The 26,086-nt window shown below is 38.9% G+C and overlaps 1 protein-coding gene and 1 long non-coding RNA gene across 3 annotated transcripts in view; one reads left to right on the top strand and one right to left on the bottom strand.

Moving 5' to 3' along the window:
• Positions 1-25,007, bottom strand: part of LOC140696677 (uncharacterized) — a 34,450-nt gene extending 9,443 nt beyond the window's left edge. Inside the window, exons 1-7 of one of the 2 annotated variants that reach the window (XR_012073191.1) lie at positions 24,847-25,007; positions 22,774-22,839; positions 11,957-12,092; positions 11,800-11,862; positions 6,685-6,724; positions 5,658-5,742; positions 5,127-5,176 (exon numbers count right to left, since the gene is read on the bottom strand). This is a non-coding gene — a long non-coding RNA (uncharacterized lncRNA). The remainder of the gene's footprint in view (positions 1-5,126; positions 5,177-5,657; positions 5,743-6,684; positions 6,725-11,799; positions 11,863-11,956; positions 12,093-22,773; positions 22,840-24,846) is intronic. The other variant, XR_012073192.1, reaches the window with a different exon arrangement.
• CCDC195 (coiled-coil domain containing 195) lies at positions 7,431-16,537 on the top strand. The gene is made up of 3 exons (XM_072962124.1): positions 7,431-7,692; positions 11,761-12,007; positions 16,414-16,537. The coding sequence occupies exons 1-3, from the start codon at positions 7,431-7,433 to the stop codon at positions 16,535-16,537; spliced, it is 633 nt and encodes a 210-aa protein (XP_072818225.1).
• Positions 25,008-26,086: the final 1,079 nt, after the last annotated feature.

Here is a 26,086-nt window from a genome sequence, read left to right as displayed (position 1 = left end):
TCAGAGACAGTCCTAATAAGCAAAGGGTTGGAAACAACAAGTTTATACTGTGAAACACAGGGAACCGTATTCAACATCTTGTAGTAACTTATGGTGAAAAAGAATATGAAAACAAATATCTGTATGTTCTTATTTGACTGAAGTATTGTGCTGTACACCAGAAACGGACACAGCAACCTAAACTGATTATACTTCAATAAAAATATATTTTAAAAAATAAGCAAAAGGTTGGCATCACAAAGGCTATGATAACAATTACCTCCAGGGACTTACACTAGACACATGCTGCCGAAGTGATCCTACCCTCCTTAGCGCTTCTAACGGCAGAACGTGGTCCTAGAGAAAAACTCGATATTGTGCAACACAAGTCAATGGAATGCAATGTTCTTGAGGGAAGAAGAAACATCTTTTTGAAAGTAAGAGGCCCTGAAGCAGGCAGTGTAGTCTGCCTAATGCTGTTAGAATAAACGAGGCCAAAGCAGAGACATCCTGCTGTATAAGACTTTAAGTGAAACTGGACATTTTTTCAAGTCCCATTTCATTAATAATTAATTGTAATCAAAGTTCAGCAAAGCCACATCACAGATTTCTCTTCATGTTAAAAATAGAGTAAGCAATATAAAACCAGGCTCATTTCTGGCAAAGTGGCTTCCTAAAGCAGAAGTGTGTCTAAACAGGTCACTTTTTTTTTTTTTTTGCTATTTCTATAAAAGCTTTTCTCTAAAGAATAGAATTTATTAGTAATGGCCTCCTGGAAAGACATAGCATTCTGCTGACATTGTGTGAATAATCTTCACAGAGCTGAACATGAGGGTGGATGAGCCTGAGATCATCATCACGTGATCATAAGATGACCGATGCTCACAGACTTGTTCCAAAAGAAATGATGGAGTTTTATGAAGGAATGTGCTGTGATCTGCTAAGCTGGTTAGTGGGTTCGGAGGAGAACGGTATCTCCAACAAATGGTACTTAACCTCATCCCAGGAAGGTAGGGAGGAGTTTGCAGGTGAAGATGAGGAAGGGGTTTTCAGGCAAAAAGCAACAGGATGTGTAAAGATCCTGAGATGAGAACGACCTTCATACAACTAAGTCTATAAGGGGAGAGTACAGTGCATGAGGAAAAGCGACATGCTGGTGAAGGGTGAGAGGAGAGCCCGGGCCAGGCTATTTAATTCAGTCCTCACAGCAGGTCTGTGGACAGAACACAGCTTCACTATGAATAATGAGCAGGATAAGTAGTGATAAATTCATATCCTTGTGAAACATAGAAAATAAAAGAATATAAAGACCATCTGAAAATGTCCAGGGGAAACAGAAAAATTACATAGAAAGGAATGAAAATGAAATTTATAACATACTTACTAGCAATAGAGGCCAAAAGATAATAATAGAACAATGTATTCAAAATTCTAATTTTTTTGCCAAACAAATGAATTTCTCCTTATTCAGAGAGTCCATACAAATACTTCACATGGGCAATGTTACTGGAGAAATAAAAGTTGAATCAACACGGAGAACGAATACTGCCCATACTTCTTCATGGGGTGATGGGTGTTATTCAAGCCATAATGTTTGCACTCTCAGGGTCCATCGATGACAATCAACATAGAGATGAAATAGAAGCAAACAGGAGAAAGAAAATACCCAGGGCGTTGAGATCATGATGCCTGCATCTCTCTGCTGCAGCGTTCAGAACCATCCCATGGTCTTATAGTTGATAGATAGTGTTTTGGAAAAAAAAATCAGTGACACACAATTGTGACTGGTAATTTTCAGGAGGCCTTACACAGACTATAGAATTTTTGTATATTGAAGTATAGTCAGTTTACACTGTTGTGTCAATCTCTGGTGTGCAGCATAACGTTTCAGTCATACTATACATACATATATTCCTTTTCATATTCTTTTTCATTATAGGTTACTACAAGATATTGAATAGAGTTCAGACTATAGGATTCTGTAGCCAGCTAAACCCTCATTCACAAGCAAGGACAAAATAAAAGCATATCTAGTTATACATACATAGTTTATACACCCGTAGATCCGCATTAAAAGAATTGGTAAAGACACAGCATTGTAAACTGACTATAACTCAATTAAAAAAAAAAAGAATTCGTAAAAAAAATTTCTCTAAAGTAAGAGGAAAGATTAACCCTGAAAAAAAAGAGTAATTTCAGAAAAATTTAAACTGTATTGTTAAATTTAATTGTCTTATAACTGCAAAAAAAATGTTCTTCAAAACCAAATTTGAAATAACTATAACAAATAGGAAATGTTTAAATGAAAGTTAAAGACTGTTAGGTTTTTGTAGTGGTCAAGAAAGAGAAGAAAAAAATTGTGTAACTTTTCACATTATTAAAAAATATGTTGAAAAATCAATGCTAAATGTTAGAAGAAAAAAAAAACTGTCAATAGCTTGATTCCAAACCAGTAGAAGCATATTGAAACTTCTTGAGCACTTACTACAGGTGAGCCACTGTTTGAAGGGTTTGATGCCATCCTCACAACCACCCTATGGCCGTCGTGACCATTTCCAACAGATCTGAGTCTAGGGCACAGAGAAGTTAAGTAACTGACCCAAGGTCACGTGGCTGGGAAGTGCTGGAGGCAAAATTCAAACCCAGAGGGTGGGCTTTCAGAGGCTGCGTTCGTCAACATCTGTTACATAAAGTCAAGTTGATGAAACCATCTGACCACAATGGTAGAGGGGAGAATGGAAGCTGAGAAAAGAGAATGGCAAATAGAGAATACAAATAGACATACATCCAAAAAATCAACAATAGCAATAAGTGGAAATGGATTTTAGAAGTTTGTTATTTGGAAAAAGAAGCCAAAGTCTGCCCAGTAGCCTACAGAGCCCACTGGACGAGGCTCCCGGTTACCTTTCTGACACTTTCTGTTACTTTCTCCATTTCATATTCCATTCAAATGGCTCTAGCCTCCTTGATGCCGTCAGACATGACATGAATACAGTTCTATCAGTGCCTTTGCTCCTTGCGTTCACCATGCCTGAAACACTGTTTTCTATCGATTTTCTCCCCTCCTTCCCCCAGGTCACCTTAAGAGTGATTTCTTTCCTACCTGCTCTGTTTTAAAATGAATTTAAATTGAACTCTCACTGCCCTCACCAGGCATTCTGGGCCCCTTTATTTTTCTCTACTGCTCTTTTCTTCTCTCACAGGCTTTACATTGTGCTTATTTATTATGCTTCTTTGCTGTCTTCCTGACCAGACTACATATTCCGTAAAGGTAAGGATTTCTGTCTCTTCTGTTCACTGACTATTGTGCACTGCTTTGAACAGGGCTTGGTACATGGTAAGAGGTAATAAACATTCATTGAATGAATGAGGGAGGTGATAATAATAGAAATTACAAAATATTTACAGCTAAATATTAATGAAACTACTACATAACAATTCCTCTCTGCTGAGTCCCAGTATTTTCAGTTTCATGAAAATCCCCTTTGGAATTTATGAATCAACTGGGAAGAATTGACACCCTTCCTATATTTAATCTTTATTATGGTATTTACTCAGATCTACCTCTAAGTATTTCAGGAATGGTTTGTGGTTTCATCCGTTTAATCTTCACAATGACCCATTAAGATAATTATTCTTATGTTTCCTTTACTGAAAGGATGCAGGCTCAGAAAAGAGGAATAACTCGCTCTTGCAGCTGAAAGTTCACAGGGCCAGATGCTTCCAGGATGTCTTGCTGGAGGCTTAAACTTGGCCCTCAGTAAATGTTCATTAGAGCAAGTTGATCTTGGAAAGCCGTCTTGTTTTTCTGGCCCTTAGGTTCTCCTGGGAAGAAGGACTCTGCCTCCTAGAAGTCACATGCACTGGAATCCAAGAAAACTTACCCATTCCCTCTAACTTATTTTGCTGGATCTGCACAGTATATTTGAAAGATTGAATTAGTTGCCCAGCTTTAAATGTGTGATGATCGCTCATAAAATCTGGATTCCAACTTTTTTTGGACATTCTAAAGAACCAGAAACACTAGAGCTGCATTTTTTCATGGCAACTAATGGCAGGAGCTGAGTAGTTGTTGAACTCAGCCTAGCATTCATTTGCTTTACCTGCTTTTATTTTATGAGTAAGATTTAAACAATGAGTTAGTGACAGAACAAAAGTTAGGACCTTAGGAACCCGGGATCTCTGCCCCATCCACTGTATCAGTTTAAATTTTTTGCATGTGTGCCAGTTTCAGGGAAGCCTTGGAATCCTCATTCTCATTGGAAACTCACCGCAGGCCAGTGGTAGTCTATCAGACAGCAGATTTTCCTTCCCGTATCCGTTTCCATGAAAGTCTCTTTGTGCACCCGAAGCTAGTCAAGCCAAGATCATCTCACATCTGGCTGAACAGGGAGGCGGCTAATCTCTTCCATGTGAGTTCACCCAGGGTACTCTTAAACATCCCTCTCACAGGCTTATCAGCATTTCATGGGTGCTGTGCCCGTCAAAAACTTCTCATCCCCTCCTTCCTTTCCACATGACTGCTCTGCCACTGCATGGTACTCAAATGTCAAAAAGACGGTGAGATGGCAGACTGTCAAATCTGCTCCTGAGTCTGAGCTCATTGCAACACCAAATGCTTCCAGTCACCTGGGAAATCACTCTGACAATCGCTACATATCGAGTTCAAGGTCAAAGTGAATTCTCAGCAAATGCTGCAAAAGTAGGCTTTCTGAGCATCTGTTTAAATAATTCATAACAACAGGGTGTATGCTGGCTTGAAAAGTGAGACATAAGATTTCATGTAAGTGACATTTTTCTATTATGTCTTAGAGGGTAAGGCAACTGGGTACCTCCCCACAGGACATGTGGTCGAGTGGTGATGATGCAGTCAAAATCCCTGGATTTTAGTCTAACCTTGCCCATCCTCTGTCATGGACTAAAACTGAAGGTTCTGACAGATAAGGAAGCCACATGTCAACCCTACACATCATATTTTAGCAAGACATCATTTTATGTCCAGAAAAAGGACATGCTGTGTCATCATCTATTTGAAGAGAATGGAAGGAAGGCACTTGGTGCCACCTCTCCATTCTCTGGAAAGCAGACATGCTAATGCAGTTCATCTTCCTTTTCAGACTTAGATGTGGGAAGAACCAAAGACTTACTTCATTCCCACAGTGTCAACTCATGCTGGAGGCCGGAGTCATGAGGTTTCCTAGAGGACGTAGAAGATGAGGGAATTAGCTATGTGGATATCTAGGGGGAAATTTATTCAATCACAGGGGCAGCTGGGACCAGTGTCCCAAGGAAGGAATGTGCCTGGAATGTTTATGGACTAAAAAGGCCAGTGTGACTAGGGTAGAACAGAGTGGCAGAGCAAAGGAGCGAATTTCTTATTCATTTTCTTGAGTTTTCTGGATATACAATCAAATTGTTTGTAAATGAGGATAACTATTTTGTCAGTTTCAACAGTTATACAAGTGATTTTTATCTCCTGCTTTGTTGCACTGAATACAATTTCAAGAATGATTTTTTTACTGCCTGCTTATGAAATATTTTTTACAGAAGCTGTGACAGTATACTCAAGGCTAATCAGATGCCTTCAGGAGAATGTATTTAGACCTGGACATCCTCGTTCAAGAGGCCTTATGACAAATGGAAACGTGTTCAAAAAACAGTGGCCATGATGAACTCACAGTCCATGAACCCACATTAGATGACAAACAGTTGGAAAAACTGTGGTGTTCCTCTGGCGCATAGAGATTTCTATTTTGTAGTAACCTATAATGAAAAAGAATATGAAAATGAGTATCTGTATGTATATGCATGACTGAACTATTATGCTGTACACCAGAAATTGAAACAACATTGTAAACTGACTATACTTCAATTAAAAAAATATTTTTAAAGAATAGAGTGAAACAAGAATTTTCATTCAAACAAGGATAGACTTGTTACATAAACTCCCCAAAGAGATGAACTTGGAAAAAGCTACATGGAGGGCAATTTTTGGGCAATGTAAGTAATTTCAATTAAAAAAATTGCAGTATACTTTGGTAGGAATGGGACGATCCTATAGGGGAAATACTTAAATATAGAGTCAATAATCCATTATAAAGATGCTGTGGAATAGATTTGAATATCTGATAGGTGGTCAGACTGGATGACTTTTAAGATCCATTTTATTCCCTGTTGCTTATTTCCACAACCACCTCTACAGCATCTAGCATGCCTGGCACACAAATGTTTACTGGGATTCGTTTGAATACAAGTGTAAGCAGCATATCAAAGCAGCCTCATTGTTATTTTAGACTGACTTGTTAGTAAGCGTATCCTAAAACTCAAGTACATATAATAAATGTGTGCGAACGAAAAAAGAATAATACTTTCCCCAGTCACTCCTACCTACAGCCTTGGGTCAATCAACAAATATTTATTAAGACAGGCCCAAAACAGTCAATGTACATAGAAAACAAAAGTAAACAAATGTGCAGGGAAAACATGAAAAGTTTTCTAATGATTTTTACCCTGTTGTAAAAGAGCACTTATGTTTAAACATTCATTGAATTTCCATACGGATACTGCTATCAGAGCACATGTGCTATTTAATATTCATATTTTTCATTTCCAGAAAAGAAACCTCTTTAGGAAATAGGTAATGAAAGCTTAACTAATGAAAGGTTAACTATTGCATGTTCTTCTCATTCAAGATTAATGCTTTACCTGTATCTTCTTGCGTTCCCAAAATAGCCCTGGGCAAATACTGTGAAACCAAAGAACAGGAAAAATGCCTGTAAGATAGAAACCTACCGAAAACTAATTACATGGTCCTTGACATTATCTTGAGGGATTTAGGTATAATTATCAATATCTTATTTAAATAATCTCACTGCAATTCATATGACTTCCTATGTTGGTTATCCTTAATCATCAGGTGTCAAAATTAATAATTTACCCCAAAAGTACAGAATTATTATCTACTTTACAGAGAAGACAAGGTATAATTCTTATGTGCCAGTTTTGATGTGCTCATGACAGTTAGTGATTCTATGAAATATTTGACCCCAGAAGTAGCAACAGAGAAAAAAACTGTATGGCTGGTAAGATGGTGAGTTCATGACAGAAACAAGAAACTCTGTTCCTCATTGGAAATTTTTGGATCATTCTCTTCTCTTTGGACACAAAGCAATATTCTATAGCTGTGGATTGACATGAAATGAAAGCTACAAAGAAAAGCTCTGTTCTGAAAAACAAAACCCAGAATGAATAAGTCATGGAGATCCTTTACTGCCCTTGACAGGCTAACTCCCCAGGTGCTGAAAGATGGCAGAGAAGAATGATATCTATTGTTCAGGACAATTTATGGGAGGGATCAACCTGTCCCACTGAGCAGAGTGCACATTTGGTTCATGAGCAAACATTGGCCTGTCTCCCCAAAGAAGCAAACCAGAGCAACTTGAAAAGAGGCAATGGAAGCGAATACCCAGCTCATGAGAGTCATCCAGGAAATGCGGGCGGAGATCCACGAGCTGGAGAAGGAGAATCAAGCCCTCCGGAGGAGGCTGACTTCAAGTGGTCAGAGAACCCCAGGCTCAGGGGAAGAATCCGGAGATGAAAAGGAAGAGGAAGTCACAGACCTTGGTAACCCTGGAAAAGCGCCTGGACAACCTCCAGCAGCCCATCATGGTGGTGTTTCCACTGATTCGGCCCCAGCTGTGAGGGAACACCCAGGTACTGAACGTCCATGGCTCTTTCACCTTTGCAAGTTTCTCCTAAATACTACGTTTATTGTGCCTTTCACATAACTGCCTAATTTGGTATTAACAGTGGTGAGTTCGACCGTTCTCTCCTGCTAGATTAGTTTTGACTCCCCAGGCAAAAATTTCATTAGCATCCTCAAGCAACATATTTTAGCAACATTAAAAATATATATCCAGATATTCTTGGAAAGATAAGAATGAGAGATTTGTAGTCAGGAGTCGGGGTGGATATAGCTCAATGGTAGAGTGCACTCTTAGCATGCATAAGGTCCTGGGTTCAATTCCCAGTACCTTTGTTAATAAATAACATAAACAAACAAACCTAATTATTTTCCCCTACAAAAAAATTTTTAAAATAATGAGAGATTTGTGTAAATTGGGCATATTTTTAAAATGGGTTTTTTTTTCTTTCTTGACTTCAAGCATTTAAATGCTACATAATAGAACATTGAATGGGTATGTGTCAAATGGCATGCCCACTTATTATGCTAGAACAAGGTAATTAAGTGTATGATTATCGGAGTCAGGTCAATATGGTTGCCAAAGATTTGACACCCACTAGCCACTTGACTTCGAGCTAGTTGTGAGAAATGTTTAACCCACATTTTCTTCATTTGGAAGTGTCACGGTACCTATCCCCTCTCCCTCTGGTCATGACCATCAAAAATGTCTTCAGGCATTCCAGAAGTCACCTGGAGGGCAAAATTTTTTCTCATTGAAAACCACTGTCTTACTCCAAAGGTAGACAACACTTCTTCAAATCTATTTTCCATGATGCTTATCTCAGTGGGAAAGTAAGTTGGGTCGTAGTATATCTTGTGCTATTCCAGAACAAACATTACACTGTTCGAAGTACAAAGAGAATTACCCTGTAAACTCTCAGGGTCTGAAGCCTGCACCCTTAGAGGTGGTTAGAATATTATTAAGGGCTAAACGCACAATTGATATCATACTTGTTCAGTATATGAATAGAGTGACCGCCAATAAGAATTTAAGAATTAAGTTTGGAAAGGACTAGTGAAAAACAGTTGGTGAAATTTTGGGAACTCTTGCCAGTTGCACCAATAAAACACAGAAAGAAATGTGATTCACATTTGTGCTTGGAAGCTCAGTTGAATCACTGCAAGTGATATTTATGTGTGTCTTATGAGTGATGTTTTATTATGAAAGTAAGTGATGTAAGTAGAAGAAACATTGGCCTGAGCATGAAGACACCTGGGCTGCAGCCCCAGTTTTCTAACAGTTGGTCAAAGCTGGGTAGGTCACGTAAAATTCCTGATCTTAGCGTTCTCACACAAAACTAAATGGACTGGGTTAAGCGTCTTCCAAGTCCTATTTCAACTGTGATTCTGTGAATGTACCGTGCTTTTACAATCACTCTCCTCATCTGTAAAATGGAGATATTGACAGAATCTGTGTCATAGGCCGGTTGAAAAGATTAAATGAGATATCACAAGTAAGGCTCAACATGAGTTACTTAGTAGTTGTCTTACTTTCATTGGCTATGTCAGAAAAATATTCTTTGACTTAAATATTAAGTATTTTATTAGCAGTTTTAGTAAGATACTGCCAATATCAATGAAAATTCATCCTTGCAACTGAATTGTAGAAATGTGCTGCTGGAGAGAAGCTCTGGAGATCCTCCCCTTATTTTACCATTGAGGATGTAAGACAAGATAAACTGACTGGTCCGATCCTTTCCTGAAAACAAGGAGGAGGGTATAGTTTGAATGCTAGAGCGCATGCTTAGCATGCAAGAGGTCCTGGGTTCAATCCCCAGTGTCTCCTCTAAAAGATATATAAGTAAACCTAATTACCTCCCCCCACAAAAAAAAATTTTTTCAATTAAGAAAAAAGAAAACAAAATAATATAAACCTATTCTCTGAGAAGGAACAATGTGAAATCAGAAATGTGTCTCACATTAAGAAAAGGAACATTAAAGAGGACATGGAAGCAAATCACTTGGAACTAAATCTTCATGGAAGCGCCTATAACAGTGTGCAAACATTTGACAGATTATGAAATCCAGTCTCTCCATTTTGAGGATGTTGCCCTCACGGCGCCTGCCCTTGGCAATCTTATCTTGGGACTATGAGGGAAGCGGTCATTTGCTACAAAGAAAAGGCAAGAAACAACTCTTTCCAGGGAAGCTCCGGCATCGCTGGATTCTCTTCAATCTGCTCATATCCTTTGCTGGCAAATAAACAGCATTTGACGGGGATCTCTGAAATTGGGCTAACGAACCCGTGTTGTTATGTTACATATTCTTTCCTTTTGATTGACAAGAAACTAAAGGATACAGGCTACTTGTGACCCAGGGACCTAAACAAAGAGCCTATTTGCTGATCAGTCAAACTGGAGTGTAGGTCCAAAATCAGAATTAACTTAACTTTGCTGTCATCAGTATAATTGCCACTGTTGCTTTTCCTACAATTCAGTATAAAGAGATTGCTTTATAATCCTTTTAAACTGAAACTTCTATGTTTGTGAACAATCGTCATACCCCTGTTTTTAGATAATTATAAGAGTGATGGGGGAAGGGAAATAGTTAAGTGGTAGAGCACATGCTTAGCATACACAAGGTCCTGGGTTCAATCCCCAGTACCTCTGTTCAAAAAATAAACAAATAAGTAAAAAATAATAAATAAATTTTTTTTAAAAAGAGTAATAGATTATGGCCAAAGGAAGTGTTTAAAGATAATTTATGAATAGTATTTGCAGTTAATTACTTCAGATAGATTTGCACTTAAACTGCCCACAAACTCTTGCCTAAAATGTGACCTTCTGCTCTTCCAAACTATAAAAAGCCAGGGCAGCCTCCACATTCTGTAATGGCCATATGATTGGCTGTGTTCTGCAAACATGGGTGGCAAAGTTAAATAAGAGAAAATTGTGCATCTAGCACTCTCAGAACCTAAACACAAGGCTTTCTTATACTTTCATGCTAGTTAATGGCAAAGCTGTGATGAGATAGAATAAAGATTCAACAGACGTTCATGAAGTGCCCCAGAAAACGGAAATCAGCCCACGAGGTCAGCGTCATCACCCCCGGGGTAATAGCTAGACGTCTAAGTGGAGGTTGAAGAACAGGCCCCAGGTCAGCTAGCGCAGAGTTAGAAGTGAGATCCAGACAAGCCAAGACTCCCTAAAAGAAAGCTCTTTTAATCCAAGTGCTTTCACAGCAAGGAACAGTGATTTGATTTACCTTGAGAAAAGAGTTTATTAGAAGACACTTATGGACGGAAATTGAATTGGAAGCCCTCAGAAGCTAAAGCCATACACCTCTCCGTCTCTCCCAGGAGAACACCTGTCTCCTACACAAGGCATCTTTACTTCTTTCCATGTGTCTGCCTGGCTTTCATCCCTCATTCAACAGGCTTCCTCATATTGACTGTCCCAGCTTAAGCCAACGCACACAGTTTAGGCTGGTTGGTAGCAGCCAGTTCAATTATTTGTGGTCATGCAGTTCATGAGGAACTGTGGATAAGCACATTCTTCTAGACTGAGCAGTGAGGAAGCAGCCCAGAGCTGGCATCTCTAGAAGATTCATGTCCTTCCCATTTTAAAATCATGTTTTATTATCTCTATATATTCAGGTCTCTTTTCATATTCCGTGTTCTCAGAAAGATCTCCCCTGATCACACTATTTAAATCACCTCCAGATCCCCTCCTTCATCTGCTTCTATATCTTTCCCCTCATCAGTCTCATTTGTCTTCCTAGAATCTATCACTATCTGAATTTTATTATATATTGTTTGTTTATCATCTTTCAGCCACACAGGAAGATAAGCTCTATGCAGGTAAGAGTTTTGTGTCATTCACTCCCACACCCTCATCTCTTAAAAAAGGTGCCTGGTTCATAGCTGGCACTCAATTATTTGCAAAATAAATCAGTGAATGAGTGTCTTTTATGCAAATAAAATGTCATCAAAACCAATAGTTTAATTAGTTTCAATAGAGTATTATCAACACAATTCCCATGTGTGGGTGTCCTTAAGGGTAGAATTTTTAAACTTGAATTTTGTGTCTCCTGCACAGGTAATGTCATGATTGTGAGACGTTATTCCATTTCCTCACTAAGTCATTCATTAGCTGCAAATGATCCGTGGAAAGCTGGGAAGAAACTTCCAAATTGTGAAACTGTAGAAGCACAAGGAATAGTGGAATCATCAGCATGTTCTTCAATTAAGAAGCAAGACAATGAAGAAAAAATGTTTGCCCCAGATTCTTTTACCAGCAGTAGTTCCAGCCAAAGAGCCTTTCCCGAGCATGTCTTTGGTTTCAGGTGATGTACAATCTGCCTCAAGATAGTTGATCGTTGCGTGCTATGACTGGCTGCGAGAGGTTCTCCTGGAGAAGCAAGGTCTTATCTAGTGGAAGGAATAAAACCAAATAGGCAATTAGGCCAAAGTCATTTCCAATGTACTTATGTCTGTTTCGGGAACCAAAAGAAACAAAGTTATTTGAGGTCATATGGTACTCTCTAAGAGATGCCTCTAATAAGTGGAAAATGGTCTGTCTTCAGTTGCTCATCAAGCATTAATGATCATAGTCTGAGCTAGGCGCCAGTGATACAAGATTCTGCAAAAGCAAAGCATTATGTTCAAAACTTTTATGCAGGAACAAAAAAACACACAAGTAAACTGACCACTACAGTAAAGAGTGTCTCAAGGAGAAGACAGAGTTACTTTAGAGGCTGAGTGCAGAGTTCCTCTCTGAGAGAGGACTGTTCTTGTGGAGGAAGGTGTCTTCATGGGCATGGAGGGGGGTTGTATAAACAGGGCTTTTTAGGTATAAGTCAAACGAGTCAAGAGACAGAGAAAACTGACCTTCAAAATACATGAATTGGAATTTAGAGAGTTAGGAGTAGCCTGAGAATGGGAGGACCGAGAAAATATTTGAGGGGTTGGCTGGGAATCTTTAAGAGGAAAGTTGGCTGGTGGCCCCTGTAGCAGGGGGCTCTTCTGGAACAGGATTGTCACTGTGAATGTAACTGATCTGCGCTGCTCTCCTAGAGCGTGACCCCTGCTTGCCCACACTCTGCATTCCTACGTGCCAATTCCAGTTAGACCCTGACTCTCTTGCAAGAGTCTCTACACGTTCATTTCCTTTGAGTAGAAGGAGGAAAATTAAGAAAAGGGGGACCTGGTTTCATGATTAGCTTATCACGGAGAAGAGAAAATGGAACAAATATGGTTGTGTTGAGAGAATAAGTGAGTCATCTAATTCAGCAGTGGTAGGAAATCAAATCAAGGGATAACCATCAGTAATAGGCCTGCAGAAATTCTCATAATTATTGGAAAGAGCACTGGACTTCCCCCAAGGTGTGGGATTCAAGGGCTGAGCCAGTTTTATTTGAATTTTATAAGACAGGATGAATATTGTATTTCATTTGTAGAGAGTTTTATTATAAAAGCAGAGAGAGGAAACTGCCTGGGTCAGGATGCACAGGCAAAGACAAATGGAAGGGTCATCCCAGGAAAGCAAAAAAGACAAGAATATAGGCGAAATCATGACTCTGGAGAAAACTGAAAGCAGGGAAGTGAATGAGGGTGGAAGAGTTAGCAGGATGCATCATAAAAGGCCTTCCACGGAATGCTAGGAGTAGGTGCTTTATCCAGTACTTATTGGAAAGCTAGTAAAAAGATCTTTATAAAAATTTTCAAAGTTCACAGATATTCAGACACTAATAATACCAATACCAACGTATTCATCTGCAAAAGTTCTGTCATGTTTTATATATAAAAGAAAAAATAATGTTACTGATAAAGAGAGAGGTCCTATATATCTCTCCCCCGTCCTCCTGAGGGGCAAGTGCTCTCTTAAGTTTTGTTTCTGTCCTTTCAGTCTGTTTTTTACACACATTCATTCATCCAACAAATGCATCTTAAGGGTGAATGGTGTCCTGAACAGGATTCTAAGCCCTGAGGGTACAGCAAGAAACAAAATTGTCAAAAGTCCCTGTCCATGTGAAGCTTTTCCCTTTGTAATATGATATTCAATAATCGTATATGGTGCTAGACAATAAGAAAAGTATACCAATCAAAGGAAATTGAAGGGGGTGAGGAGCTAACTTTATGGAATCTTTCTATATAGTGGCCAGGAAACACCTCACTATTTGAATAAAGAAGAGAGAAAATGGGTCCTGGGCAGGGGAGAGCAGCCAGAGGAACCTCCAGGCATTGAGAACAGCAAATGTGAGAGACTTGGGTGGACCCATGACTGGTGTTGACTGCAGCAGAGTGAGTGAGGGAGACAGAGAAAAATGAAGGCAGAGCACCAAGTGTGGCCTTCCACTCCCTTCCAATGATTCTGGACTGATTCCAAATGAATTGGGCCACATAACATACACTTTTCATCAAAAATAAAATAAAATAAAATAATGGTTGGGAGCTCCATTTTGAAGACCAAACAAAAACAATATAGAAAACAGGGGGACCAGGTGTAAGGCTAAAAAAATAATTTAGGCAGGAAATGATTACTTCTCGGCCAAAGACAGTAAGAGTAGATGTGGTCTGTAAACACGTTTTGAAGGTGGAGCCAACAAGATTTGTTAACAGAGCAGATGTGGGTATAGAAACAAGACATGTACACCCAATGGCCATATGTTTTCTAAGACAGAAGAGGGAAGAAAGGCAGACATGTGCCCTTTGCCTAAATAAAATTACATATATATATATATAGTTATATAAAAGCATATTTTAAACATTGCAAATCACAAAATATAAATGCAATGTACAAAGTAAAAATATTAAAAGGAAAGTCTTCCCTAATCCCATGACCTGAACAACCACCATTGAGATTTTTTTTTTTTTTCCACCATTGAGATTTTAATGGATACCTTTGCAGGCTTGTGACCCCAGTGGTGTGTAATCGTACAGTGCTTGTACAATGCTTTGGTTTTTACACTTAAGCCATTGTCAGCTCACAGACCTACAGTGCCAACTGAGAAATACAGGAGTATTAATTTTCCCACTTCAATTTATATTATTTTCTGTGATAGTTTAGGAACCTTGCCAATGTTTATAACGTATTAGTTTTCTGAAGCAAAATGTTTTCCAGCTTCCAAGCTGCCAGCGAATAAACTACTAAAACACAATTCATTTTGAATTTGGAATCTACTTTAATATGAAAAATTGAGCCAATTGTAGAAGTGTGTTAAAGCGAAAAAAGCCAGTAATGGCTTAAAATCAACAGCTGGGTTGGCATAAAATCCAGTAGATACAGAGAACCGTTGAGTAGAAATTAGGCATTTTTTTGGGTAGCCTTTTTTTATTTTGTCTTTTACTTTCTCAAGGATTAACAGGTAAAGTAACACGTCATTACATTATTCCTCTGATTTTTTTTTTTTGGTAAATTCATTTACTTTCTAATACTTTTCAAAGAATCTTACAAAGATTTATCAAGGACTAATTTGTTTCAGCCAGCTTTCAAATCAATCAGACATCATACCTCGTTTGCTTGTGAACTTTTTCATTATTATACCAAGAAACTATTTCACAGAATAATGCCAATGTCAATATCTCTAAGAACCAATGCTTTCCAGAAACTAGAGACTGAATTTTAATTTTTCCTTAATTTTGACATAGAAACCCAATCTTTTCCTCCTGCATTTAAGAAAAAATAAATAATCTCAGGCTGTTGAAAAGATTAGGGAAAAGGGACCATTTAGACGACTAAAATTAGAATGCTATTTTACTGATAAGAGAAAGCAGACGCATTAAAATAAATACATTGTCTTCTCTTCCTGTAGCCTCTGGCATCAAATGGCTAAAATCCCAACTACACCAGTTACAAATGGCATGGCCTCGGAAGAATTATTAGTCTGTCCTGTGCCGTAGTTTATTCTTTCATTAAAAAAGAGAATCATAATAGCAGTTACCTCACAGGTTTTGTGAAGAACAAGGGAGACAGTCAAGTGAATGGTCACTAAGTGGCCGAGCAGTTGTTAATTTATTGATCCCAACATATGGAACCACTGGCCTTCCTCCTGAAGGAGGGAGCAGACGGCTTCCCCTGCACGCAGGCCACTATATGCCATTCAGTGAAATTACGGCCTTATCTAATTAAAGAGAGATCAAAACTGGAGAAAAGGTGATAATTTTAAACACTATCCTTTATACTTATTCCTGGAAGCAGTTTATCCTGGTTAATGTCAAAATTATATATAACACTGTTAGAGGGAAAAGTGGGCAAAATGAGTGGACTGAATCCTTCAGATAACAGCGGGTCATTGCAGTCACTCTTCACTCCCCTATATTGTTCAGGTGTGATGGGTATTCAGTTCATTCAAAATCCAAACTGCAGATTGCTCGGGATTATAAAATAATCTCCCCAAATTTCTGCTTCATTTCAACTGAAGAGCTTTGATATAAAGAGCCCTTTGCCTGAGAGAGCATGACACTCTTCAACTTTAAACATCAAGCCAATAATCCTCAGATGTACAGATCTTCCCTCAATAATTTTACATTTTAGTTTTATCAGCACTACTCATTGGGTTTAATTAAAAGCCCAATTCCAATATATTTTCTGACATTATTATTGAATATCCAAACAAAAAAATTGTGATATATTTAAGATGGACTTTGAATACTTAAGGCAATATTTGGTGACTTGGAAAAATAGTAAATGTTTTGCATAAAGGCTCACTAAAATGTCTTATTTCTCTCTCCCTTATTCTGTCTTTTTCAGGGACAAGATAAAAACAGTCAGTTTCCTGTTACCCACGAACATGTCTTCATATTCCAAAACTTCAAGTTCCTTGAAGAACTCACCAAATCAGACCACAAACCAGTTAAGTACCATTACAGAATAGGATGTGTAAGGTAGTGAAATTTAAGAAAGTTAATTCCTGACATATGGGAACACCAAGGCCTGGCTGGGTCAATGACCTCCCCTGCAAAGAGCTCTGGCAAGATGTTCAGTAAGATACACAAAATACTCAGCGTTGGGTCAATGGACTTGTCAATGGACTTGGCCAAGAAGTGCAAGCTATTACTTTACTTTGCTGTTGAATGCTACTGTTGATGTGTCTGTGTGTGTGCACAATGGCTATGGTGGTCTCTTTAAGCAGCATGTGAGCAATTAAATGCAATTAAATTAAATTGCATGCTAAGTGTTCAATATCTGTGTTCGGCCATCAGGAAATGCTGCTGTTCATATTATGTGTCACTTTCCAGGTGAAACTGTAACAAATCTAGGAAAGAAAAGTTCTATTTTTGATTGATTAATGACGTAGAAACAAGTGATTATCCTTGTAGTTAGTTGTGTTTTGATATTTCACTGGCACAATCTCATTTGGTCTTTTAATATCCTGTGTCACTGGCATGTGAACATCAACCCTGCAAACTCCCATGGCGTACATTGTGGGCTCAGAGTAACTGTGGGCTGGCTAGTGGCAAAGACACTAATCCTGGTTGGAAGGAGAGAGGAAAAGTTTCAAATGATCATTATTTAGGGGTTGGAAAGCTCAGAACACCTTCAATTCCTGAACTTCAAGTCAAGAGAATATCACCCCTTCCAGGTTTGTGGCAATCATGTTCTAATACCAATACCCCTTTTAAACAAATATCTTAATTAAAATCTCCAGAGTGTTACAATGCAGATTTAGGGGGCCCAGGCAGAGAGAAGACTAGAAATTCAGATTTTAAGCAAGCTTTCCTAGGTGATTTCTTAAACAGCTATGTTTGTGATCCACTGTCATAAATATTAAGAAACATAGGGCCCCCCAGGCCTGATACCAAGTTGAAGGGGAAGTAGTAAAGCAAGGAAAGGGTAGGAATAATCCAATCTATTTCTAACAAAGGATTTTAATTATCACAGACTCCTAGAAAGGAGGCGGATGAATCAACGAATACCCTGAAGTAAAAGTCACATATGGGTCAAATGCTTCTTTTATTTATAATATTCATTTAAGATGAACAATATTCTCAACAGATGTACAAGAAGACAAGGTTACAACCAGAGGCAAAAGATACAAATGAGATGTAAAACGTGTGTCTAGCAATAAAGACACACACCAAGTAGATAATTAACCTATGTGATTATTGGCATTTTTAGTTCATGCATAATTCCATTCTCTGCATATTTACAAAATGGAGAATTTTGTGTTAACATCAGTTAAAAGAAACATTTCCCAGGTTTTTTTTTAAAGCAATGAATGACAGCCACCCAAATTACAATGTCATAACTGACAAAGTTATAATGACGAATTACCCCTGTGCCAGGCTCAGTGACTATCATGTGATTGGCATTTCATACACGTTCCATGAACTGAACTGAATTAAGTTACACAAGTCTAGCACTACTCAGTGGAAAATATACCACACCATCAAATTTTAAACTTTGAAATGAAATCATTTAATATTATGATTAAAGAAACAAAGCCCCATTTCTGTTCTCTGACTCTCTGTAGAGTTTGATAGTAAGCGCTCTGAGCATGTTTTTAAATATAATGAGCTACAAAGGACACAGAATATATCCCAGTCCTGCTCTGTTCAACTGATTATATTTGTCTTCTTCTGTGGCCCAGACTTCTGTGAGTTAGGAACTCAAATGTCCACAGGGACAGGCAAGTAACGGAAATGAGTGTAAAACCAAGCAGGACCCTCTGGGGCCGTCCTAGGACAGACCACTCCTCAAGTCCTCCTCCTGTCTCTTATCTGTAAAAAATAAACTTTAGCCAAAGAAGAAATTTAATCAGAGAAGTAAGAAAATGCAGAAGCAAAGGAAAACAGTGGGAAAAAGACCAAATAAGGATAGTTTAGTTATTAAACAAAGTCAAGGATCCTTAGTTCCTCCTCAAAGACTATAGATAATATGCTGAGCTGTACCCTTTGAGCTGTTTTATGGATACTGGAACCTCAACCATGTGGAAGAAGTTACCCACATGATGTCTAGACTGTAGTCATGACATAAGCTGCTCCACCTTGCACAATCTTGAGAACTGGCCTCAAGGAAATGGGAGCAAATCAACCCTGGAACTGAAGATTAACTGTATTTAAAACAATCAAGTTGATGCTGATCAGACAACCACATGACAAATTTCAAGATGATTATCACAGCTGACTATGCGGTTCTGCATATAGCTCCCTCCCTCTGCCTACACATCTCTAAAATTCCCCTTATTAAAGCTCTTGCCCCTTGATCAGCAGTGGGGAGTTGGCTTTGGGACATGAGTCTACCTTCTCCCCAGGTTGCTGGCCTCCTGAATAAAGCAACATTTCCTTTCCCACCAACACTTGCCTCTCATATATTGGCTTTTGAGCTGAAAGCAGCTGAACCTGAGTTAGGTAACCAGTGGGGGCTCTGAAGAACAGCTGTGTGCGCACCCCAGCTAAAGGGAGGGGCAGCTACTCACCCTTGTGATGCTGTGTGGGGAAGTAGACACTCTATTGTTACGTGGTTTATCACTCAAGGGATGTTAAAATCATGATGTTTATGCAAAAAATCTCCTGATTTATAGATACTGGCATTGTGTTCAATTTTTAAAACATTGTGAAAACCAAATAAAATGTCTAAGGACCAGATTTAAGATACCAGGTTTCAACCTCCGACTTACATTCAATTTTTTAACTGTAGAGACCCCAAACAAAAAAGTTGATCTGGAAAGTGACAGCTGGAGAATGGAAAGGGAAGAAGGAATTTTGAGATTGGGAAAAGAGGATGAGATGGTACAGGAAGTGGAGCCTACTTAGATTTAAAAGGCGAGGGTTTTATATCATCACAAAAATGTGACTTAATCCAGAGTCAACACATGTTTGCTTACAGAACCAAAACAATGTGAGAAACCATGAGCTATTTTGTTTTATTCTAATTTATTTTATTTTATTTATTTTTCCCCCAGGGTTGGGGATAACATTTGTTTAATTGAAGTTCAACATTATTGTTTCCTATCTTCAAATGTATTCAAATGTTCATCTGTGTTATCAGTAATGAGATTTCATATATTTCTTCTTGGAAAATGTCTTTTCACATAAAGAGGTGCTGAAAAATACTGATATCAATCCACCAGCTTTGTAGTATGTTCTGAAATTGGAAAGTATAAGTCTTGTCATTTTATCTGGTTTTAAAAAATCATTTTGGCTCTTCTGGTTCCACTGCATTTCATATGAATTTTAGGATTAATGATAATTTCTGCAAAAAAAAAACTGCTGGAATTTTGATAGGAATTGTGTTGAATTTATTGATATTTATTTTGTTGATATTTTGTTGAATTTTTGTTGAATTTTGTTGAATTTTTAAATATTTTGTTGAATCTGTTGACATTTTGTTGAATTTATTGATATTGAATTTGTTGATAAATTAGAGGTAGAATTGACATTTCAGTGATAGCGAGTCTTTCTGTTTATAAACATAAAATGTTTTTCTTTTTACTTGTAACTTCTTTGTCTCAGAAATGTTTTGTAGTTTTCAGTGTATAAATCTTGCGCTTTTAAATTAAATTCCTTCCTGAGTAATGTTTTGTTTTAATACTTTTATTCTATACTTTTGTGTGTTTTACATTTTTCACTTGTATAGAGCTCTGGGCAAACAAGCTAGATGACTTCTCTTCCTTTTGGTGAGCAAGGAAGATCCTGAAGTTAGAGGATCACAGAATTTTCTAGCACAAATCTGGTTTCAGGCCATAATTTCAAAGAGTAAGCATAGCTCAGGGAAGTTACTCCACTAGTCTGAAGTGACAGAGTTTATAGCACAATCAGACCCCTGCTGACCCCTCCTGTTAGAGTTCTCTGGAGCCCCCTGAATTTGCTACATTAAGCCAGTCATTAAATTTAAAACGTTTGTAACCTGAGCCTTTCTCAAAATGTGAGGGTGATCTCAATGGTCTCACATCCAGGGTATCTCAGGATTGGATGAGATCACTTATATGGATATGTTGCATAAAGCGCTAAACAAATACAAGACACTATTGCTTTGTTCCACTTAACACATAGACTCTGAACATGTGTCTAATTTTAAATCAAGAAGTTAAATCAATAAAAATGAATGCATGAAATTTCTAGCTTTTGTGTTTTCTAGTTTTTGATTTTCTCTTGGTTAAGTTGATGAATCATCAGCCAAAAGATGAACAGCAAGACACCTCTCTAGCATCCAGAATCACGTACTTTACCTGTAAAGAAGAGGGAAAAGGCAAAGAGGAAGAAAGAAGAGGAAACTTCCCCATGATGAGTTCTTAATGGTCACCAGCACTGCTGTGACGGTGCAAGTTAATAACTCTGTGGCTGGTGAAAGCCAGAAGTTAACAAATACATCAGTCTACTATCAAACAACACCAATGTCTTCCAGAGCTTTTTGCTTTCATAAATTGGTCTCCTGCAAATATCCTTTAACAAGTAAGCATATTGAAACAAAGGAAAATGCAAACAATGTGTTCAGAATCAAACGGCAAGCCCTGGCAACTTTTCCAGACCCCAGTTCTGTCTGTTCCCATTTCTCCACGCTACTTCTAGTCTCTAAGCTGTGAATCTAAACTAAACTTAACCAGAAAGATAGCTGCATACAGGAGTAATGTGAAACATTATGGAGCATCATAGAATATTTGTTTATTCCTTAGTCCAAATTGTAGTTTATCCTCTAAAAAACAGATCTTAGGAACCTAAGAATCCTGGCAGGCACAATCATTGAGCCGGATGTCTTTGCCACCAAAATAAAAAGCAAAATACAGTAGCACCTGCTGAGTATGGAAATCACCATCCATAGAACTTAAAAGATACAATAAGACAGTCTGAGAGATGACTCCACGGATATCAGTTGTAGTTCTTTTTTAAGAGACTGAGTTCTTCTGCCCACAGCAATACTTCATTTTTAAACATCAATGCAGGGAAATGTTCGTTCATTCAAGCTGTGTTTGAAAAAGCCAGTAGTTGGAGAATGCTCTTTCTTATAAGGGAACGAATAAAAGACCTGTTGTGGCTTTAATTTGTCTTTGATTTCTGCTTTTATCATTAGTGCCATAAGACCAGCAAAGTACTTTGTGATATGATAATCTGCCTGCAATGACTTTTCTAAAAGGTGAGAAGGAAAGACAGTTTATCCAATCTCATACATACTGAATACTTGACATTACTAGAACTACTTTGAAAGTTGATCTTGAAACACAATTTACCCTGAACTCGGAGAGAGAGAGTCAACTTGTTCTTGTCCAGGTTTTAATCTTCTGTGGCACTCAGGTTTAGATTCAGAAAATGTCTCCTCATTTTTCCTTTTCTTTTAACTAGAATTTCTCCTCCTGCTGCCACCACAAAATTCAAAATTGTCTGAGTTTGAGGACCAGTGAAAAGTCTGTTCTTAATAATGATAATTCATTCTGTCATCCTCTCGATACCATTTTATGAAGACCAATAGTGATTCTTCATATGTTCTTTAGGGAACGCACTTATCAGTCTTAATTTTACTCATTCGTGAAAATTGTCCCTAATTCCATCCATTAATGCCCACGCCCACACCCCTTCTCCTTTCTTTCCTCCTTAGCTTTGAGGATTTTTAATTCACATAGTTACTTCAGACCAGGAACTCACTTCTGATGGAAAGACCAGGGGAGCAAGCTGGACTTCCTAAGGAGGAAAAAAATTCTCTCTCTGAAACACCCAGAAGACTCTTGATTTTTGGAATAACATTTTGTCCAACACACCTCCTTATTTAATACAAAAATAGCTTTCAATATTGGAGAGAAGGTAAGTGAATGGGTAGCTCAGAAGCAAATGGCACTTTGGCTCAGTTGCTAGACCACTTTGTGCACTAGACAAAGTAATTTGTTAAATAGCACATGGTCACATGTAAGTTAAATGGGTACCCAAGAAGTGAGCCAGTTACTCCCTTTCTAACTATATTATTTCGTCTGTTATGTGGCTGATTTTATAGTGCCCAGCAAAGATGTGGCCTTTTGCATCCCTGCCATTGGCTCCGGTTCTGGTCCTGTCTGGGCTAGTTGTGTGGAAATCTGCTATGACATCATCAGACCCAGACACTTCCTCTCTTAAAACAGAAACTCCCTCTGGCATCGAATGTGTTCTAAACCAACTCATTCAGGTGTTCTTCTCAAATACTTACTTCTGTTTCTCCTCAGGTGCTTCACGTTTTAGAGCTGCACGGAAGCTCCAGCACAGCCCCAGGAATCTAGCATTTAAAGGATATTTTCAAGAGGTCATTCCAAGAAAAGGCAGCTCTGTGAAAACTGGAGCTCCAAAATCAGAAAGTGCCCCAGCCCTCGCAGCCTTCTCCCCCCAGTTCCTGAAACCAAGCAAAGCGGGGGTTCTCGCTCCTGCTAGAAGATAAACTGAAGAGCATTAAAAATCCCACTTCCCAGGCTAGACAAATTATGACAGCATCCCTGGGGGTGGACTTTGGCATCAGTATTCCTTAGAGCTCCCCCATGATTCCAGGGCACAAGCAAGGTTAAAAGTCACTGTTGTGAAGGCTAAGTTCAGCCCCGCGTGTTACAGATCTTGAAGGAGGACACGCACAGACCTTGAAATCAGACAGCCCTGGGCTCTCCCTCTTACATACTCATAGGACCTTAGGCAGCATAACTGGGCTTCCTAAAGCCTCAGCTTCCATATCTGTAAAATGGAGATATATTGACATTTTCTGGCAGATGGAGATTTAATGAGCTAAACTGCCTGAAGCATCTGCTACAATACCCAACACCCAGCAAGCACTCAAGAAATCACAGCATGAGTGGTAGCCGTAGCAGTGGTACGTACAAGGCATGGTCTTTGCCTCCAAGGAAAAGTTAAGAAGAGGATTTCCCACCCCCAGCCCTGCCTAGGGAGTTAGTGGCAGGCCACGTTGCAAAACTTCATCTCCTGATTCGTGATCCAGTAGCCTTTCCACAGCATCACACGTCTGCCCTTGATGAAATCAGCTGTCCTGTCACTGAGTTTGGTGGCTGCAGAGGATTTATGCAGTAAATAAGGCTGAACACAGCCCCAAAGTTCTCTCCCATAAGAAATATTATGTTTTAAATCTACTTTTCGAATATACCCTTAAAGAGTTCATTTCTTGTTTGAAGATGGAGCAACTTCAGAAGGTTTTAATTCACTCTGAGCCATTTCCCATCCTCTGCAGCCCTACCACAAAGGCCTCCTCCCCACAGGGACTGTCAATTACAGAGCCGCTGAGCTAGGATGGAGACCCCACCCTTAGGAAGATTTCCAACCCAATCTCTACACAGACTACCTTATACCAGTGAACCCTGACATCATTCTCCTTCTCAGCAGGTCCTCCAAACAAAATGGGTGCAATTAACTGAATAAGCTAATAAATGGAATTGGTCAGTGAAATCTATTTTGGGAGCAAAAATGCCTTTGAGAGAGGATTAGTTAGAGGCAAATAAGTACATTTTTGTCCTTTTAGAAGGAAGTCTGCATTCAGAGCTTTCAAAAGAAGACTACAGGCCTTTCAAGTAATGACTAATTCCATAGCTACTCATAAGTACTGGGACTGAATTAAATTTTGGTTGAAATCCTATGACACTCTCTGCAAGATGCTATGTCTCCAAATATTCAGTAAATGCACATCTTCTCAACAAATACTCCAGTTAGGGCAGGCTGCCCTGAATGCCAGCTCTCATCTTTACCAAACATGACAAGAATATTCAGAGAATCAAATGTCACTTACCTACTCAACATATCTCAATAACCACTCAATTCTTTGCAATGTTTCCTTTAGCTATTCTGACTTGAAAGTCAATACAAGAATAGTGAACATACAGGTGAAAAAGTATTTTGCTGTTATAGGAAGTGTCCTTTATGTCTAAAAACTAAAGACCAAGAACATTCTCCCTTCCTGACTTAACAGTGAGGTGTGAGATGCAATGCTTGGAACCAAAGTAGCAATCTTGTCACCATGAGGAGACTGGCCTGAAGACAAAAGCAAAATCTACACTGAGGGTGCCACGTGTGTGTGTGTGCGTGTGCGTGTGCGTGTGCGTGTATATATATATATATAATTCAGGACCTTGAATATGCCACTAAGCTCTTAAATTCACCAATTTCCTGAAACCACCCTACCTCCTAGCATCACTCTGATATTCTCTGGGAAACTTTTATTAGTTCCCTATTGATACCATAACAAATGACCACAAACTTAGTGGCTTAACACTACACAAATTTATTATCTTACAGTTCTGGAGGTCAGATATCCAAAAATCACAAGTTCAGCAGGACTGCATTGCTTCTGGAGGCTCTGGAGGACAATTCATTTCCTTGCCTTTTCTGGCTTCCTGTATTTCTTGGTTCATGGCCCCTGACTCTCTTCACGGCCAGTGGAGTGGCATCTTCAAATATCCCTCCCTCCGTCTCTCTCTCTCCCCTTCTATCATTACATTGCCTTTCCTGACTCTGACTCTCCTGCTCCCCTCCTTCCTTTATTACACCCTTGTGACTTCATGGGGCCTCCACAGATAATCCAGTGTACTCTTCCCATCTCAAATATTTAATTTAATCACATCTACAATGTCTCTTTTGCCACATAATGGAATATATTCACCAGTTTGGGGATTAGGACATAGACACATCTGGGGGAAGAGGGGCATTATTCAGCCAACCACAGACTTCAACGCAGGGGAAATTTCTTCTAACTGTCTAACTGTAGTAAGACAGAGAGCAAGAAGGTTGCTACTGCTCTGGGGTAAATCTACAACTGTATATTCTTATCTCTTCCATGAGAATGAAAATTGTTTCTGATCTTCTTTTCCAAATGGGCTTTAAAAGAATGTGTTTGCCAATGCTGGGATCATATTCATCTTGCCACTAAACTGAGCTTGGATCCACTCACCTAATGTGCAGCAAAGCCAATCAACTGACACCAGGCTGTGGTGAAGGAAAGTACAGCGTTTATTGCAAGGCCAAGCAAGGAGAAGGAACAGCTCATGCTCAGAAGACCCACACTCCCTGATGGCTTTCAGGGAAGGGTTTTTAAAGGAAAGGTGAGGGAGAGGGTCTCAGGGTATATGGTCAACTCATGCACATCCTTCTGATTGGCTGGTGGTGAGGTAACAGGATGATGTTTCAGGAATCTCAATTATCAATGTTCTAGTTCCAGTCAGTCTGGGGCCTACATGCTGGTGGACAGCATGCTCTTAACATCTCCCATCTGGTAGGGATTTAGTATCTGCAAAACAACTCAAGGATATGGCTCAGTATATTATCTATAGCCCTAAGGAGGAACTACAAGCCCTTCCTTGACCTTGTTTTATGGCTAAACTATTACTATTTTGTCTTGCTTGACCGTTTTCTTTTGTTTCTTCATTTTCTCACCTCTCTGATTAAATTTGCCCTTTGGAACTTGGAGAAGACCTAGGAGGCTAAAGCTCTTCTACAAACATGAGGCAGGGAGCACAGGAAGTCTGTCTCCAGGAAGG

The sequence above is a fragment of the Vicugna pacos genome, chromosome 5, assembly GCF_048564905.1.
Source record: "Vicugna pacos chromosome 5, VicPac4, whole genome shotgun sequence".
In the NCBI taxonomy this organism is placed as follows: domain Eukaryota; kingdom Metazoa; phylum Chordata; class Mammalia; order Artiodactyla; family Camelidae; genus Vicugna; species Vicugna pacos.
Note: the sequence above shows the minus strand (reverse complement) of the source record. Positions and strands in the feature narration are given on the sequence as shown.

Excerpts from the sequence above, each read along its gene's own strand:
- CCDC195 (XM_072962124.1), top strand. The coding sequence starts at position 7,431 with ATGGAAGCGAATACCCAGCTCATGAGAGTCATCCAGGAAATGCGGGCG. Across the intron at positions 7,693-11,760 it reads AGCTGTGAGGGAACACCCAG|GTAATGTCATGATTGTGAGA; the intron begins GTACTGAACGTC and ends TCTCCTGCACAG. Across the intron at positions 12,008-16,413 it reads GAGCATGTCTTTGGTTTCAG|GGACAAGATAAAAACAGTCA; the intron begins GTGATGTACAAT and ends TGTCTTTTTCAG.